Source organism: Antrostomus carolinensis, unplaced genomic scaffold (genome assembly GCF_000700745.2).
Source record: "Antrostomus carolinensis isolate BGI_N321 unplaced genomic scaffold, ASM70074v2 scaffold8431, whole genome shotgun sequence".
NCBI lineage: Eukaryota > Metazoa > Chordata > Aves > Caprimulgiformes > Caprimulgidae > Antrostomus > Antrostomus carolinensis.
Window position 1 is genome coordinate 39,228 of NW_010293426.1, and position 14,330 is coordinate 53,557.

Genomic DNA, 14,330 nt, shown 5'->3' on the forward strand with positions numbered 1-14,330 from the left:
AAAATCCCTGTGGAGGTCTAGACTTTCATTTGTTCTACCCTTAAACTAGCAGTAGCAGAATCTTAACATATTATTGACACTGACACTAAAATTGTATCAAAGGGGAAAAAAAAAAAATAACCATTTAAAAGTAATCTGTAAAGGCTTGGAGGCTGTGTGATGTATGTCATCTTCACCAGTATACACGGAATTACAGTGAGGACTTTCAGAACCTGCAATCTCTTTCCAGAAAGGATTCTTTTACACCTTTTGTTGCTTTTCTGCCCAATAAATCCCCTTTACCCATTTCCTCTTGGGTGTTTAGTTTTCAGTAACAGAAAACTGAATCTGGCCCCAGTGATTGCTAGAGAACGTGCTGAATGTGTTAGCATGTTGCATGTGTGGAGAGATTGTACTTTTTAATCATACATGAAAAGTTGTTAAACAACTAATAAAAAACTCCAGTTTTCCAAAGTCCACCATTATAATTCGGTACAGCTAACAATTCTTCTTCCCCCAGAAAGATCTTTTCCTCCCCTACAAACAACTCCATTAAAATAAATAGCTTTCTGTCTCGCAGTGGTTTGTTGTATCTTTGATAGCTTCATTTTATTACCTCTTCCCTTATCAAAGGTTTTGTCTGCTCAACAAACCGTATACATGTTATCAGTGGATACAGCTGAAGGAGCTCAGAGCATGTTTTACAAAGACAGGCACGTTAAGCACCACTTCAGAAACACAAATAGAGCTGGTTTTCAAACTCTTTCTTGTGCGGATTCAGTTGGGCATCATTTCTATTTCTGGAGTGGAGAAAGCAGCAATTTGCTGCTAGTTACAACTGGACATGAAATTGGTTCACCACCAATTCAGTGGCAATCGTTTACTGGTGTGCATTGCAGTCATGGGTAATTTTGGTAATGCTACACTAGCCAGGGCAGACAAAAAAACCCAACAACAAACAAAAACAACCCCCAAAAAACCAAACCAAAGGGGAGAAATAGAAATGCACATCAGCACTTACCCAAGTCCTTGCTTTATGTCCCTCCTCTTATGCCTCCCATTCATTTTATTGAAATCTCCTGAATCCCAAATACCCTGAGTTTTTTCAGTGGTTGTTTTTTTCCTCAGTTACTTCCATTTTGGGACTTGAGTGAACAGTGTATTTCAAAGACTGTCAGAACACTAGCAACAGGTGGATATTTTTATATTATAAAAATAAAGACTGAACAGTTGCATCCCCTGGTGGCAGTTTGATTTATTTTTTGGTAATAAAACACAAAACCAGTCTAAACTCTACATAAGAAAAATCAGGAGTTCTATTTTTAACCATTTATGTATTGATTACACAAATTGTTGTAAATGATAGAGAGAAAGAAAAATATTTTAAAATATTTTAAAGTGATTTTGTCTTTTTTGTCAGGTTAGCTGAAGTTACAGAGACTTGCAAAACCCTTGTGATTTTTGGACATTCCACTTATGAAGCTATGAGAATTATTTGGAAAGTCAGATTTAGAGGAGCATGTTAGTTAATTGGATTTACACTGCAAAAATTCCCACATTACTTCTGAAATTCTTTCTGTTACTGAAAACATTACACTCTGCATTAGCAGGAAACCAGCCTTCAGCCAAACTCGAGATTAATTGTTTTCCAAAGCCACAAGGGACAACTACAATCACCTACTCTGTTCTCTTACATAGCATAAATCAATGGCATTTTTCAAGGAAGCTCTGGAATTTCTTCCCCATGTCCTTCATAAATGTCCTGGAGCTTAACTTTTGGTACCCATATTGAAAATTAGGAGCATAAACTTCTTGAAGTACAGGAACAAAATCTGACATCCCCTCCAGACTCTGATCTTTACTCAGACCATTTCTCCTAAGTGTAACTACATGATTTACTGTCTCTGGTAGTTGAACCAGACATCACACATACATTCAACAAACTGGCAAAGCATGGAGTAGAGACCAACACTTGTAGTCACAGCATAATGGAATGTTTTCTCCTCACCACGTACAACAGGCTTCTACACTGCAGGCTGTGCTTTCTCTGGGATAAGCTAGGATATAAGACTACGAAAGTGCTTAGGAGAACACCTTGACAAGGCAGCGTCTGGTGAAACGTCTCCCTGTGGATCTTGGCACTTTGTAGATCACGCAACCAGCAGTCCATTTTCTCAAGTGGCACAGCTTGTTGTCTCTGCAAACAAATGCAGAGCTACGAAGCTACTACCTCTCCAGTCCCCATCCAGGCCTTCATGTACCTCTGAGTAGAAATGTGTACAAGTCTTGATATTTTTGACAGCTCAGCGTGAGCAGGAAGGTTGCAAAATGAGAACTAGTTCTCTAGTTCTTGTGAACAATGTTGGCATTAGCCTCAGACCCCTCCAAAAAAAATAGCTGAGGCAGATCAGGAACACAGGCTCCTAGAGTTTTCAGCTGAATTAAGGGTATCTATTGGGTAGCCTTGGGCTCCCCCATCCCTCTATCTTAATCTGCAGGTGCTGTCTTAAGCTTTCTAGTGCAGGGACTGTCTTAATCCATACTTAAGAGACCTAGATCCCTGACTGGGGCTCCTTAGGCACTGCTGTTAGAAGAAAATAATATATTTTAAAAGCACCATATGCAAAGTAAACAGAAAGATTAGAATGCCCTACGATTGCTTTAAATGACATGTGATGTCATAACTAAGATAAGGGACTCCATCTGGCATTAAGAAAGGAAGTCATTGGTATCTCTTTGTGGTGGTTTGGCGTCACCCTTTTAGTCTGCAGACAAGCACAGCCTGCTCTCTGCCCACACACTCCCGCCACACCCACATCCAGGGAGTAGGGGAGAGAATTGGAAGGAAAAGGGCAAGGAAACTCACAGGTTGAGATAAAAAAACTGGGACACTCTTATTTCCAGTGTACCGTGAAGATTATAATTTCAGATTATTCAGTCATTACCAATGTTTTAAGAAATGCTCAATTTTTCTCCCAGTAGATCAAAGGATAAATGAATTTTAAAAATCATGTGCACTTGGATGTTATGTGACAAGCACACTCTTCTCCTTCCTTGCACTGTGCATAAAACTATGCTGCAAATTCAGAACAGTTCTACAGAAATATGAAGCTGAATTACATTTAGATTACTCAGGTCCATGTTGCTGTGCCATCTGGTGGCTACTAGTTTGTAATGCAGATGCAGGCAAAAATGCCCACCAAAACCCAAACCCCCTTCTTTTCCAGGCCTTTTCTCACATTTTTCCTCTATAAAACTTTATTTTCTGTCTGGTTTTGGGGTTTTTTTCTTTATTTATTCCGTGTTTTCAGGACACAGAGCACTAAAGAGAATAAGCTACATAAATATAAAAGTCAATGCTGGTTTTGCCACTCCAGGCTATTTCAGACATCAGGAAAAGGCCACTACAGACAACAGACTACAGAAGACCTACGACCCTCTGGAAAGCCAGTCAAAGCCATTCCATTTGAAAACAGGATACCTTAGGATGTCTATACTTCGTTTACTGCAATGGCATGTAATGAAGGACAATACATATACCTGTAACAAACTGAATCAACAGAAAGGGGTAAATCTGAGGCATGAAGAAGCGACTCCCATCATCTTACTGTCTGAGGTCTCTGTCTTAACACAGAGCTATGCAATTAATTCGGAGGTTTAAATCATAATTTTTACACAATGGCTGTTTTAATGCAGAAATCTTCACTTCACTCACAGAAATCTTCACTCACTCATCTTCCTCACTGTCTCTCCTCCCCATCAGATGCCTTTGGTTAGTAAATTAGAGACACGGTAAGGTCCTTGAAGTCTATGACTAAGAAATGGAGCCCAGATACTTTTTTATTTCAACTGTACCCAGGGAATACAGAAAAAAAACCTCAAAACCAACCAAAACTAACCTTCTTCTTCTCTTCTACAGTGAACAGGATTAGTCCAGAAATACCATGGTTTAAACAAGATACCTAGTTTCTCTACTGGGTCTCATTAATCTTACATCTTTACTAACAATAAACCTGTCTGTGGACCTCCATTAGCCTTCCTGTGGGCTGGAAATTGACAGACAAAATAATTAAGGGTTTACACCCAGATGGCTGCAGAGGCTGATTAAGTCTTTTACCCAGAACTTAATGGATTTTTGGTTTTGTTTTTTTCATTTTTTATTGTTGCAGAGTCTATGACTGCAAGAATGCTTGGGGATATTCATAGAGTATCAGTGGCACTTCATATTCTAAAAAGTGAGAGAAGCAGAAAGACTATGCTTAATTGCATAGAAAATACTGAAATTAAAGATGTTTCAATCTGGATTTTATTTTTTTTTTTAGAAATACCAACAACTGAAAACCACGAGCTCAGAAGTACAGACAGAACTAACACAGGAGCATATTTGCACTACTACAGTGTGATATAATCTAGAATGCTTTCTCCTTCAAATGGATTGACTTACCCATTATCCAACCCATTCTGTCCAAGTTTCTTTCCTATGTCACCTACCATCACACCTGGCATTGGTAGCAGAGTTTTTGTATCTCGAATCTGCAAAGTAGAAGGAAACATTTTTCAGTTGTGGAACAATGGAAGTTACTGGATGTACTTTTCAAGTAGTGAAAATATTCCCAACTTGTATTGTTATTAATGCTGATGAAAGCTCTCATGTTTTTTTCAAGCACATAATCCTGGATGTAACATGTACTTATGTATCCTCTCTTTTAGGATATAGATTCCTTAATGAAAATGACTTTGGCTATATGACAGTAAGTATATCACTGTGTTAAATAAGCCTTAACACAGACAACTGCTCTCACCAGACTAGCACTGAAACCTTTTTCAGATGTACACAGACATAGTAGGCATCAATGGAACTTTTATGTAACAATCAGCTTTGAGACACTGCTCGATGTTGTAATAAATTCTCTTCAGTCTGCAACTAGGTTATTTGACTGTGTATAACTTCTCTGTTGCACTGTCATATTTTCTGATGCCTTTAATCTTATAAACTGATCTCTGTGGTAGAAGCTTGCATATTTCATGCAGATCAGTCTGCAGCATTGGCAGACATAAATTATCTTAAGCCTCATCCAAGATTTTCAGGACTTCATATAGCATAGGTTAGTTCTAACTATATAGGTAGTGTGATAATCTGGAGGCTTTTCAACTCCTTTGTGTTTTTTCAGAATTTTTTGCAGAAAACTGATAGTATAAAACTGGCTGTACAACCATCACAAAATCAGTGAACATTTAAAACCAGTACACTTCTTACAATTGAAATAAACGTTGAAAGCATTCATTAAAGAATCTGCTGGTCAGATATACATAACAGCATAACAGAAACTCTTTAATTTGAATCCATTCCCCCCAAAAGAAAAAAAAGATTAGCAATATTTCTACCCTACCTGTACAATAAAGGAATGTAATCCCTGGCACTGTCCATCAGGAGTATAGAGCTGCGCGTACACAACTGCATGGGTGGCATGCTTCCCCATATTACCAACCCAGAACTTTGCAGCTTCAAAGTCAGGAGTATTGATGATAAATTCCTGTAGCCAGGAAAGAAAGGAGCAAATTATATAAATCATACCACTTTTTTTTTTTTTTTTTTTTTTTCACAACCATGGTAACGTTTTGAAAACTTCCATCAACTGCTACGTTTTCATTCTGTACTCCAACAGCATCTCTCTCCTACTGTATTCAACTTTAGAGAGAATGTACCTAGGAAAAAATTACACCTCAAAAAAATCATTACTTCCTTGTAAAGCCTGAAATTCAGCCTTTTAATCGCTCTTTTAAGCAGTTAAAAAAAGTAAAGCAAAGTGATGGGACTCGGAAGCATTTACTAGATCTTAGGTTAAGCTGAGCTGTGAGTCCATGTGAGGGACTGAAAGAGCTGTCAAACAGTGTCAAATGTTATTCCTATGCATTAAGGACTAACCTGAGTGCTACAATCAAACGTGGCAGTAGTCCGTATGCCTTTGGTGTTAGTTCCATGGCTGAGTTCAGTCAGAGCAAAACATCCAAAAATCTAAATAAGGAGATACAAGGCACAGTTCAAGACTAATTTATGACAGCAATTAAAACTGCAAGATTTTCAAATTATTGCAAATACAGCTATTGGAAAGTAATGTGCAATTGCAAGAAACCAATCAAATGTAACCCTAAGGCCAGGACATCATGGCTGCAGTAGGGTTACAGGTACTTTTTTCCTTTCCTGATGCCTAACTTATTCAGGCAGGTACAGATTACTACATTCACTAAGTTTTCAGCTGGCTGGGTTGAAAGAACTGTTTCATGGTGAAAATCAGCACATTTGCTTGCATGACAAGCAGTTCTGGAAACTCTCAAAGTTAGGACAAAAACAGAATGAGGTTGTTTATTTTCAAAATTGCGAATAGCATAATTATTGAAGAGGCTAAGTTTATTTCAGATCAATGTATGCATACACTTGGTTCTCAGCAGCATTTGGGAACACTGCCTGCTTGATGCCACACTGAAATGTGCATATGGAATCCTTTACCCTAGACTGGTTTGGCCTGTAGTACATACCCTTCAGTAGCAAACCTTTGAAAAGCAAGTGAGAATAATAATTAAAAAAAATCTGAAGCCCCAAGCAAAACTATTCTGACAAATACATATCCTCTGGCTTTTGTGTAGACTGAGTGATTAAAATAATACATCCTGGTCTGTAACATCAGGTATCAAATCAGAACTATGTAGCAGTATATTGCTGTCTATAAGCAGATAGATAAACCAGAATTTCAGAAAATTAAATAAGCAAGGAAGGTGATGGTTGGCCAAAAAAACAGGAAAAAAAATAAGTGATAAAGAATAACAAAAGAAGCATGAAGCTCAGTTTGGGTGCACTCAGCACATATATCTTGCAAAATCAAAGAGGGTCAGGCCAGATAGTGAATGCTGAACACACGGCCAAATGGCATAGACAGGAGAAACTATTTAGGACAGGCTCAGCATATCAGAGAGGCTGCATTTATTCTGCAGGGCACCTGGTCCTGAGTCTCCATTGGAGTCCATGTGGTGCTCTGTGGCATTAAGACATTATTATTTTCCATTTTATAGCATCAGAATGGAATATTTACAGCATCATGGCAAGAGTACGTGTTCCATAGTGTGTGATGTAGATGTGGGAGCTGGAAATGTCTTGAGCGTGCAAAACTTGCTAGGATATACTCTTAAAGGACTGTGGACAGAGAAAAAACTGGTGCAGTGTCATCTATACTGCCTTTTGAGAGAAGTCCCCAAACTTTGTCCACATGTCAACTTGGACAGTCTAAAACAGATCCAGGAAGTGGCATAATAGCTAGCAGTGAGGACAGTCAGGGCTTAGTCTTCAATCTGCTCCTTGGTCTTTTCTTTTGCTATGTAGAAGTACCTGGTTATGTAAAGAGATCAGAAATAACACAAGGGTGCAGGCAGTGCCACAATTCTGCCAGTGCCCAGTTCTCAAAAGTTATTAAAAAAAAAAAAAAAGAAATTACCTCCATGCTATAAACTTGTTTCACAAAGTCTGCAAACCTCTTAGAAGCACTCAAAATTGTACCTGCAAATACCTATAAAAACAGAGAATTATGAATGAAATTAGTGAACCTGTGATGGAAAGCACAAATTGCAAATGCATAATAATTTGTAATAGTGATGTCTATTGAAAAGACCAGGGAAAGCAGGCTGGACAGCAAACTACTGCTTAGACCATAGCTGGAGGAGGTAAGTCGCGATCTGATTTTGTCAAGGCCTCTTTACAGAGGACTGAAATTTTCACAGCTCTAACCTGTTCAAGCTTTCATTGCAAACTCTTAAAAACACTTAATGAGCTCACTTTCCACTTGTCCTTTCTGATGTCTCCTTGAGTAAAGTAAAACATTAAGACTCTTTTAGCTTGTTTTACTGCAAATGGATTGGGAACTGAAGATAGCTGCTTCATGATCAGACAAGAACACTGTTTTTAAAGGTACCTTCAGTTTTTCTAGATGGATATTCATAAAACAACACTATAATTCCCAGACCCTCCCCTGCCATGTGAATAGTAATAGTTAATTAATTCAACTACTATTATTTAACCAGCCATGTCAAATATTCTTTCTGAGAGACTTGTCTAGGGAGCAACTGATGAACAGAATCACAGTCACTGATGTCAGTGGTAAAATTTACACCGGTTTCCATTCCTTCTGGATCCTGTCCTGAATCAACACATACAGGGTGAGGCAAGGAAGTTTCTGACACCTGTATCTGTAGCAACAACATAGCCTCCAAATAGGGCCCAACAACCAAGTTCTTTGGCTGCTAATGCTACAGAGAAGAGACAGAGAAGTGCACAAAAGAAGGTGGAACTGTAGACATCAAACTGTCTTTCTGTAGCTCTGTCTGTACTGGTCCATCTTTACTTTCCAGGGCGGATTCCAGTGGAGACAGGGCTTAATGACAAAGATCTACTAACTTCATCCCACAGCTCTCTGATTCTTCTAAACAGTTAAACTGAATACCATTTTTGAAAAAAAAAAAAAAAAAAAAAAAAAGACTGAGAAAAGGTCTAGCTTTAATAAAATAGGCAGTAAGCAATGGAATCACAGTATTACAAGACATTTAAATTGAAATATATACCCTTACACCTTTTGAACTGTACTTACACCACAATGTAAGAAATACTGGAGACACGGAGACCAATCATACATCCCTATACAGATCACCATATTAAATATCTTCAATGGGTTCTCTATGATCTCTTGTTGAGTAAGAAAATCATACTCAAAGAGCCTTTTACAACGCAGGAATGTCAGTTCCTGATATTTCTCACGACACAAATCTTCTCCAGGATGATGTGCAAAAAGAGGATCACTTTCCAGAGCAGAGAAGATTCTGTTCTTGAGAGGGGAAAAAACTGACATGAGAATGTTCATCTAAAAGTATTAATAAAACAAGTTAATGTTCTTCTAGGATAATACTAGGCCTCAAACTACAATGGTTTGACAGAAGATGTAAATTTATAAAGCCAAAACTCCAGAGAATGAAAAAATATATTTTAAATAATCCGTTATTATATATACAGTTCACGCAGCTAAATTTCATGAAAGCTCCTTCGTAATGAAGTAGTAAGTGTGGGACTGTTTCACTGTGAATGTAAGAGAACAGTATGATAAAACTTACTTACTGTTTATAGCAGTTTCATTATTTCACTATATGAAGCTGCTGGCAGGATCTAAAGGGCAACAGTCTTCAATCTGAGAATAAAGGTACAACTCCAGGGGTTACGTTCAGTTATAAATATGCCACAATGGTAAAGCCATTAAGCTACCACAACGGCTCTGTTCCCTGATGAAAGCAGAGAAGTGCTCCATTTAATGGAACTGTCATATGCAGCCATTCAATATGGGGATATGCATCTTTTAATGTTTTAATTTGGATTTTTTTTTTTAATTCATCTTTGCATCTTCAAGATATCCACATATTCTTAATTGTCTTTCATGTAATTTAGGAAAAAAAATTCAGTGCCTTAGGCAAAATCTTTTAATAAGGTTTTTAAAGTCCTTTCCTCTCTGAAGAGAATGGCACAGTAAGAAGGAAGAAAACCAGAAGATTGCCTGCACTTTTCTTTAAAAGGCAGGTTCATTCCCTCTCTCTGTGTGAACAACACTATTTGCCCATACAGCTTTGAAACTCCCTCAGACAAAGACCACTTGTGCTTTTTCTATGCTTTTAAGCATATCAGTCAGATGCAGAAAAAGGCATTTTTGATTTCTCTGATCCACCTTCTAAGACTTTAATAATTCTGGTGAATGTTCAAGATTAGTTTAAATCCATGTAAATCTATACCATCTTCAAAAAAGCCAGTTCTTTCTCCTACATCTTCAAGACATGCATTCCCATATCACTCCTGCTGTAAAATCTCTTTTTTTGGTAGGATTAGCTTCCAGAGAGGTAGGCATGCTAATATTTCCAACTGCAATGCCACATAAACATTAATGCAATCACAGAAGATCATAGGAAATTAAGTCAAGTCAAAGGAAGACAAATACTATGTTTGACAGTGGCATGAACTTAGATCAGCATAAGTGCATTTTGAAACCACAGGATATATGATTTAATGTAAACAAGGCAGTAAAGAAATATAGTAGAACACAGTTCTTTCTCAGTTTCTAATAAGCACTGAAGTTCTGTAACGTAGCACCTGCTGGTCTCCCCTGTATTGAAGTTCAGTAATGAAAGAAGTCTTATGAGACAGCAAAGTAAGTTGCTTAAAAGTTCAGTTCTGTTCTGAAAATTGGATGTGCAAAACCACTATCTTCATGCTCCATATCTACAGAGTATTATCAAAGTAAATACTCTCCTTTTGAAAAATCACACACTTGTTTCTACTGATAAAATAATCTCCAAAATTAAAACATGCTTACAATTCTTGCAAAGTTTACCTTAAGCTGGATGATCTCTTCGCCATCTAGTAACACTGACATCTCTTTCCAGTTGAAGGAAGCTTTCTTACGATATTTGCAAAGTGGTCCTTTAGGGAAATCTGGTAGCAGAGTATCCCATGAACTTTGGTTGCCAGTGGCTTCTTTCAGATCCAGTGTGGATGCCATTGGTAGCTAAACTGCACCAAACAAGAAAAGATACATCACAAACTGAAGTACTGCAGATATCTAGTTTTTAATAATAAAAAGAAATCAAAAGGGTTGTTAATTAAATCCATAGACTTGTTCAAATGTATGAGTACAGCAGTGCAGAACCAACTAAAAGCCTCCATTTTTCTAATTCAATCAGCTCGGTACAAGCTAAGAAAAAAAATGCCTTTGATCAAATGTAAATTAATAACATGGTCTTTGTTATTAAAATATGAGCTAAACCTTTTAAAATAAGCAAAATATGAAACAGGGACATCATTGGTTAATACTGCATAATAAGAAAGGGAAGATAAGAGAAAAGATCCAGGCAAGAAAATAACAAGTCTTAAATAACACAATGCAAATAATTCTTACCTTGCTTCTAACTTAAATGCAAAATAATAAAATATTAAAGCACCCAAACATGCATATAAAGCCCTGTTCAAATGCAGGAGGTGCCTGTATTAACTCCACATTACTAGTTAACATTTAAACAATTTTAACTAAATGGTATGTTGGTTCTATGTTAAGGTTTGTCTTCGTATAACCGAAGTGACGAGCTGTTGTTCATGCATAAACATGAGACAGAAGACATCAGGGAAATGGTAGGAACTCTGTCCTTATCTTCCACTGGTTGAACATATGAAAGAGTAAGCGGGTAATAAAACCTTTATTTCACATACACCACTTGGTAGAAGCACATTTCTGTAAAATTACACACATTTACAGTTCCTTTGCCTAATTTAATCTTGTCCAGAACTGGGTGAGATCCCACCAATCCACTTGGCTATGTGAGCACTATGCTACCCAGGTGTATCTGCCCAGACCATTAGGAGTGTGGTACAGAAACAAATAGGTGGCTTTACAAAGGGGAAATAAACACCTCCAGCCCTGTATACTCTTCCATTGTTTGCATATGGTGAACTTTTAGCATTGTGAAACTAGAACAATATCAACATGTTGTCCATCACTAACATTGAGTTGAATAGAAGAGGCGAATGAGAAAAGCAGGAGGCCATGTCTGCAATGGGTCTGTAAAAGGTACAGATTAAACCTGCATAAATGAAGTCAACTAAAACTATCACAGTAGTGACTTCTACAAAACACATAAAGCTATAGGGCATTTCTTCCACATGGAAGATGCAGGTTTGGAGAACTGTAAAGCACAGAGGTATGCACTTCTCTTAAGTGTCATATTGCCATACTCAATAATAGATTTTAAATAATACAAAGCATGAACTTCACAACCACGCTTCATTTTTCCCTCTTTCTTCCCTAAGCTTAAATTTCAATTTCTGTTATTTGGTGGCTTACAACATTTTTAGTTTGTCTTCCCACTAAATATTTTTTTCCGAATACACTTTTTTCCTGTGCTGAGTTGATCTCAGACTCTTGCAAATGGGTTCAGAAGCAGTAAGGCCCCATGAAGCTTGCTGGCATTTTGTTGTGTTTATCTATGGGTCACCCGAGTGCATTGCAAAACTTCACAGAACCAGCAGGATTTCATTATCAGTAGGTACAACCGCCCTGGTTTTGGAGAGAAGGGGAATCCGGCTCTGTGTTAGAACCTGGCTCAAAGAGTAAAGGCTCTGCTTCTGCTTCCAGAAGCAGATGTCGGGGTGCCCTCTGCTGCTACCTGCTCGTATCACACCCAGCAACTTCTGCCACTTCATACAGATGACAAGAGAGAGATCTGTCTTCTGATTGCAAGATGCAATAAGTCATCGGGCAGGGGAACAGAAGCTGGCCGCATTCTAACAAGGGGAGTGGCTGGAAGAAGCAGTTCTCAAAGGTACTGGGAGGACATCCAGGTCCAGGGCTGGCCAAGGGCTCAGTACAGACTATGAACATAATAAAGTACAGAAATTACTAGTTTGGCGTTCTATTTTTTCCATTACTTTTTTCCTCATCATCTTGATACATCTCTTTGCTACATTTCTTTTCTCTCAACCTAATCCTCTTATGGAGGTCATTGTCTAGTTCTGGACTGTATAGACACAGTAGAAGAGGACTGCAGGATAGTATTTCTGCATGTGACTTCCAAATTGGTTGTAAGAAGTTGCAGTTCCAGTACTGAGCAATACGTTTGGAAAGAGAGGGGGGAGAAAAGGCATTGAGAAAGAGCATTGCAACCCCAAGTCAAATAAACAGACAGCACTCTCCTAACTGGAAAACAGGTATATTGGGCAGAAGTTCAAGGCTTCTGGCTCAGAACAGAAAAAAAATTGCATCAAAATATTGCAGTTATTACCTCTAACTTTATTTACATTGCAAATCAATGAGATTGCTCAAATGAGAAAAGCTAAGCACTCATAAAAAAGGATCCTGTGCTTCAAAAAAATTACAATTTCTCTCTCTGCCTTCACACAATGTTTTAATACAATTTGGTTCCAAGCAAACAGTTTCAAAACTAATTAGGAAACCAAAACAGGCAGTTACAACAGGAAAGTAACAAAGGACTGCCCTAAAGAATAACCTCAGCGTTAATTTCAGCCTTGTGCTGACATTTTGAAATCTGCATGTGGATGTGGCAGTAAAAAATAACGCATGTTATTTTCAACTTGCTGAGAACTGCTGCAGTTTCACTGAGAAATGCTGAGTTGAGAACCCCTTTATGTGGAAGGTCCTCCTGCTAGTAATTAAAATTCTTGACTGGACAACAACAATGGTATACAAATTGTGAGGAAGTATTTCAGATTGCAATGTCTTTATCATCAATTATTTTGCATAATGATGACACACCTCAGACACTTGGTAGCTATCAATGATAACAACATTGTACCCTTATTCTGTCAGAAATACCATTACTTGCAAATACAGAGCTGCTAGAAAATCACAGAATTGCCTAGATTGCAAAAGAACTCTAAGATCATTGAGTCCCATCATTAACCTCACACTGACAAGTCCTTGACTAAACCGTGTCCCTCAGCACTATGTCTACACAACTCTTAAATCCCTCCAGGGATGGGGACTCCACCTCTGCCTTGGGCAACCCATTCCAATGCCTGAGAATGCCTTCAGTAAATAAATCCTTCCTAATATCCATCTAAACTTTCCTTGGTGCAACTTGAGGCCATTTCCTCTTGTCCTGTCACTTGTTAGTTGGTTGAACAGACTGACCCCCACCTCTCTCCACCCTCCTTTCAGGTAGTTCTAGCGTGTGATAAGGTCTCCTCTGAGCCTCCTTTTCTCCAGGCTAAACAACCCCAGTTCCCTCAGCCACTCCTCATACTTGTGCTCCAGCCCCTTCACCAGCTTCGCTGCCCTTCCCTGGACACACTCCAGCAACTCCATGTCCTTCTTGTAATGCGGGGCCCAAAACTGGACACAGCACTCGAGGTGCGGCCTCACCAGTGCCCAAAGAGAACTTTCCTGGTCCTACTGGCCATACTATTCCTGATACAAGCAGGAAAGCGTGGCCAGTTTTAAAACAAAATAAAAAAACAGTTGCCCAGAGAAAGACAACACTGGGGAGGTGAAAGGCGGGTAAGTAAACCACTGCCTTAGGAGTCCTTGTAGGTTTCAATGTACAACCGCTACTTGAACTGCAGAAATTCAGGGCGGGGCTTCGCTTCTGATCGGACGGGGGGGAAAAGACCACGTAATGTACTGGTTTTTATTACAGAAAATGTACCGAGATTTGTATCTTCGAAGAGTCGGGCAGCCGGGGGCCTGTCAGACCGTCAGGCTGCTGTTACCCAGTTTTGGGTCCCCTTTCCGAAAGGCGTTTCCACGCCGAGGTACCGCCGC

The 14,330-nt window shown here is 38.7% G+C and overlaps 1 protein-coding gene across 1 annotated transcript in view; it reads right to left on the bottom strand.

Annotated features, from left to right (window-relative positions):
- The window catches only part of ACOX3 (acyl-CoA oxidase 3, pristanoyl), a 33,482-nt gene extending 20,567 nt beyond the window's left edge, over positions 1 to 12,915 (bottom strand). The window contains exons 1-7 of the mRNA XM_010177258.2: positions 12,848 to 12,915; positions 10,392 to 10,570; positions 8,613 to 8,846; positions 7,467 to 7,538; positions 5,906 to 5,995; positions 5,370 to 5,513; positions 4,424 to 4,512 (exon numbers count right to left, since the gene is read on the bottom strand). Of these exons, the coding sequence (XP_010175560.1) occupies positions 4,424 to 4,512; positions 5,370 to 5,513; positions 5,906 to 5,995; positions 7,467 to 7,538; positions 8,613 to 8,846; positions 10,392 to 10,559 (797 nt within the window). The 5' untranslated portion in view covers positions 10,560 to 10,570; positions 12,848 to 12,915. The remainder of the gene's footprint in view (positions 1 to 4,423; positions 4,513 to 5,369; positions 5,514 to 5,905; positions 5,996 to 7,466; positions 7,539 to 8,612; positions 8,847 to 10,391; positions 10,571 to 12,847) is intronic.
- Between the last annotated feature and the right edge of the window lie 1,415 nt (positions 12,916 to 14,330).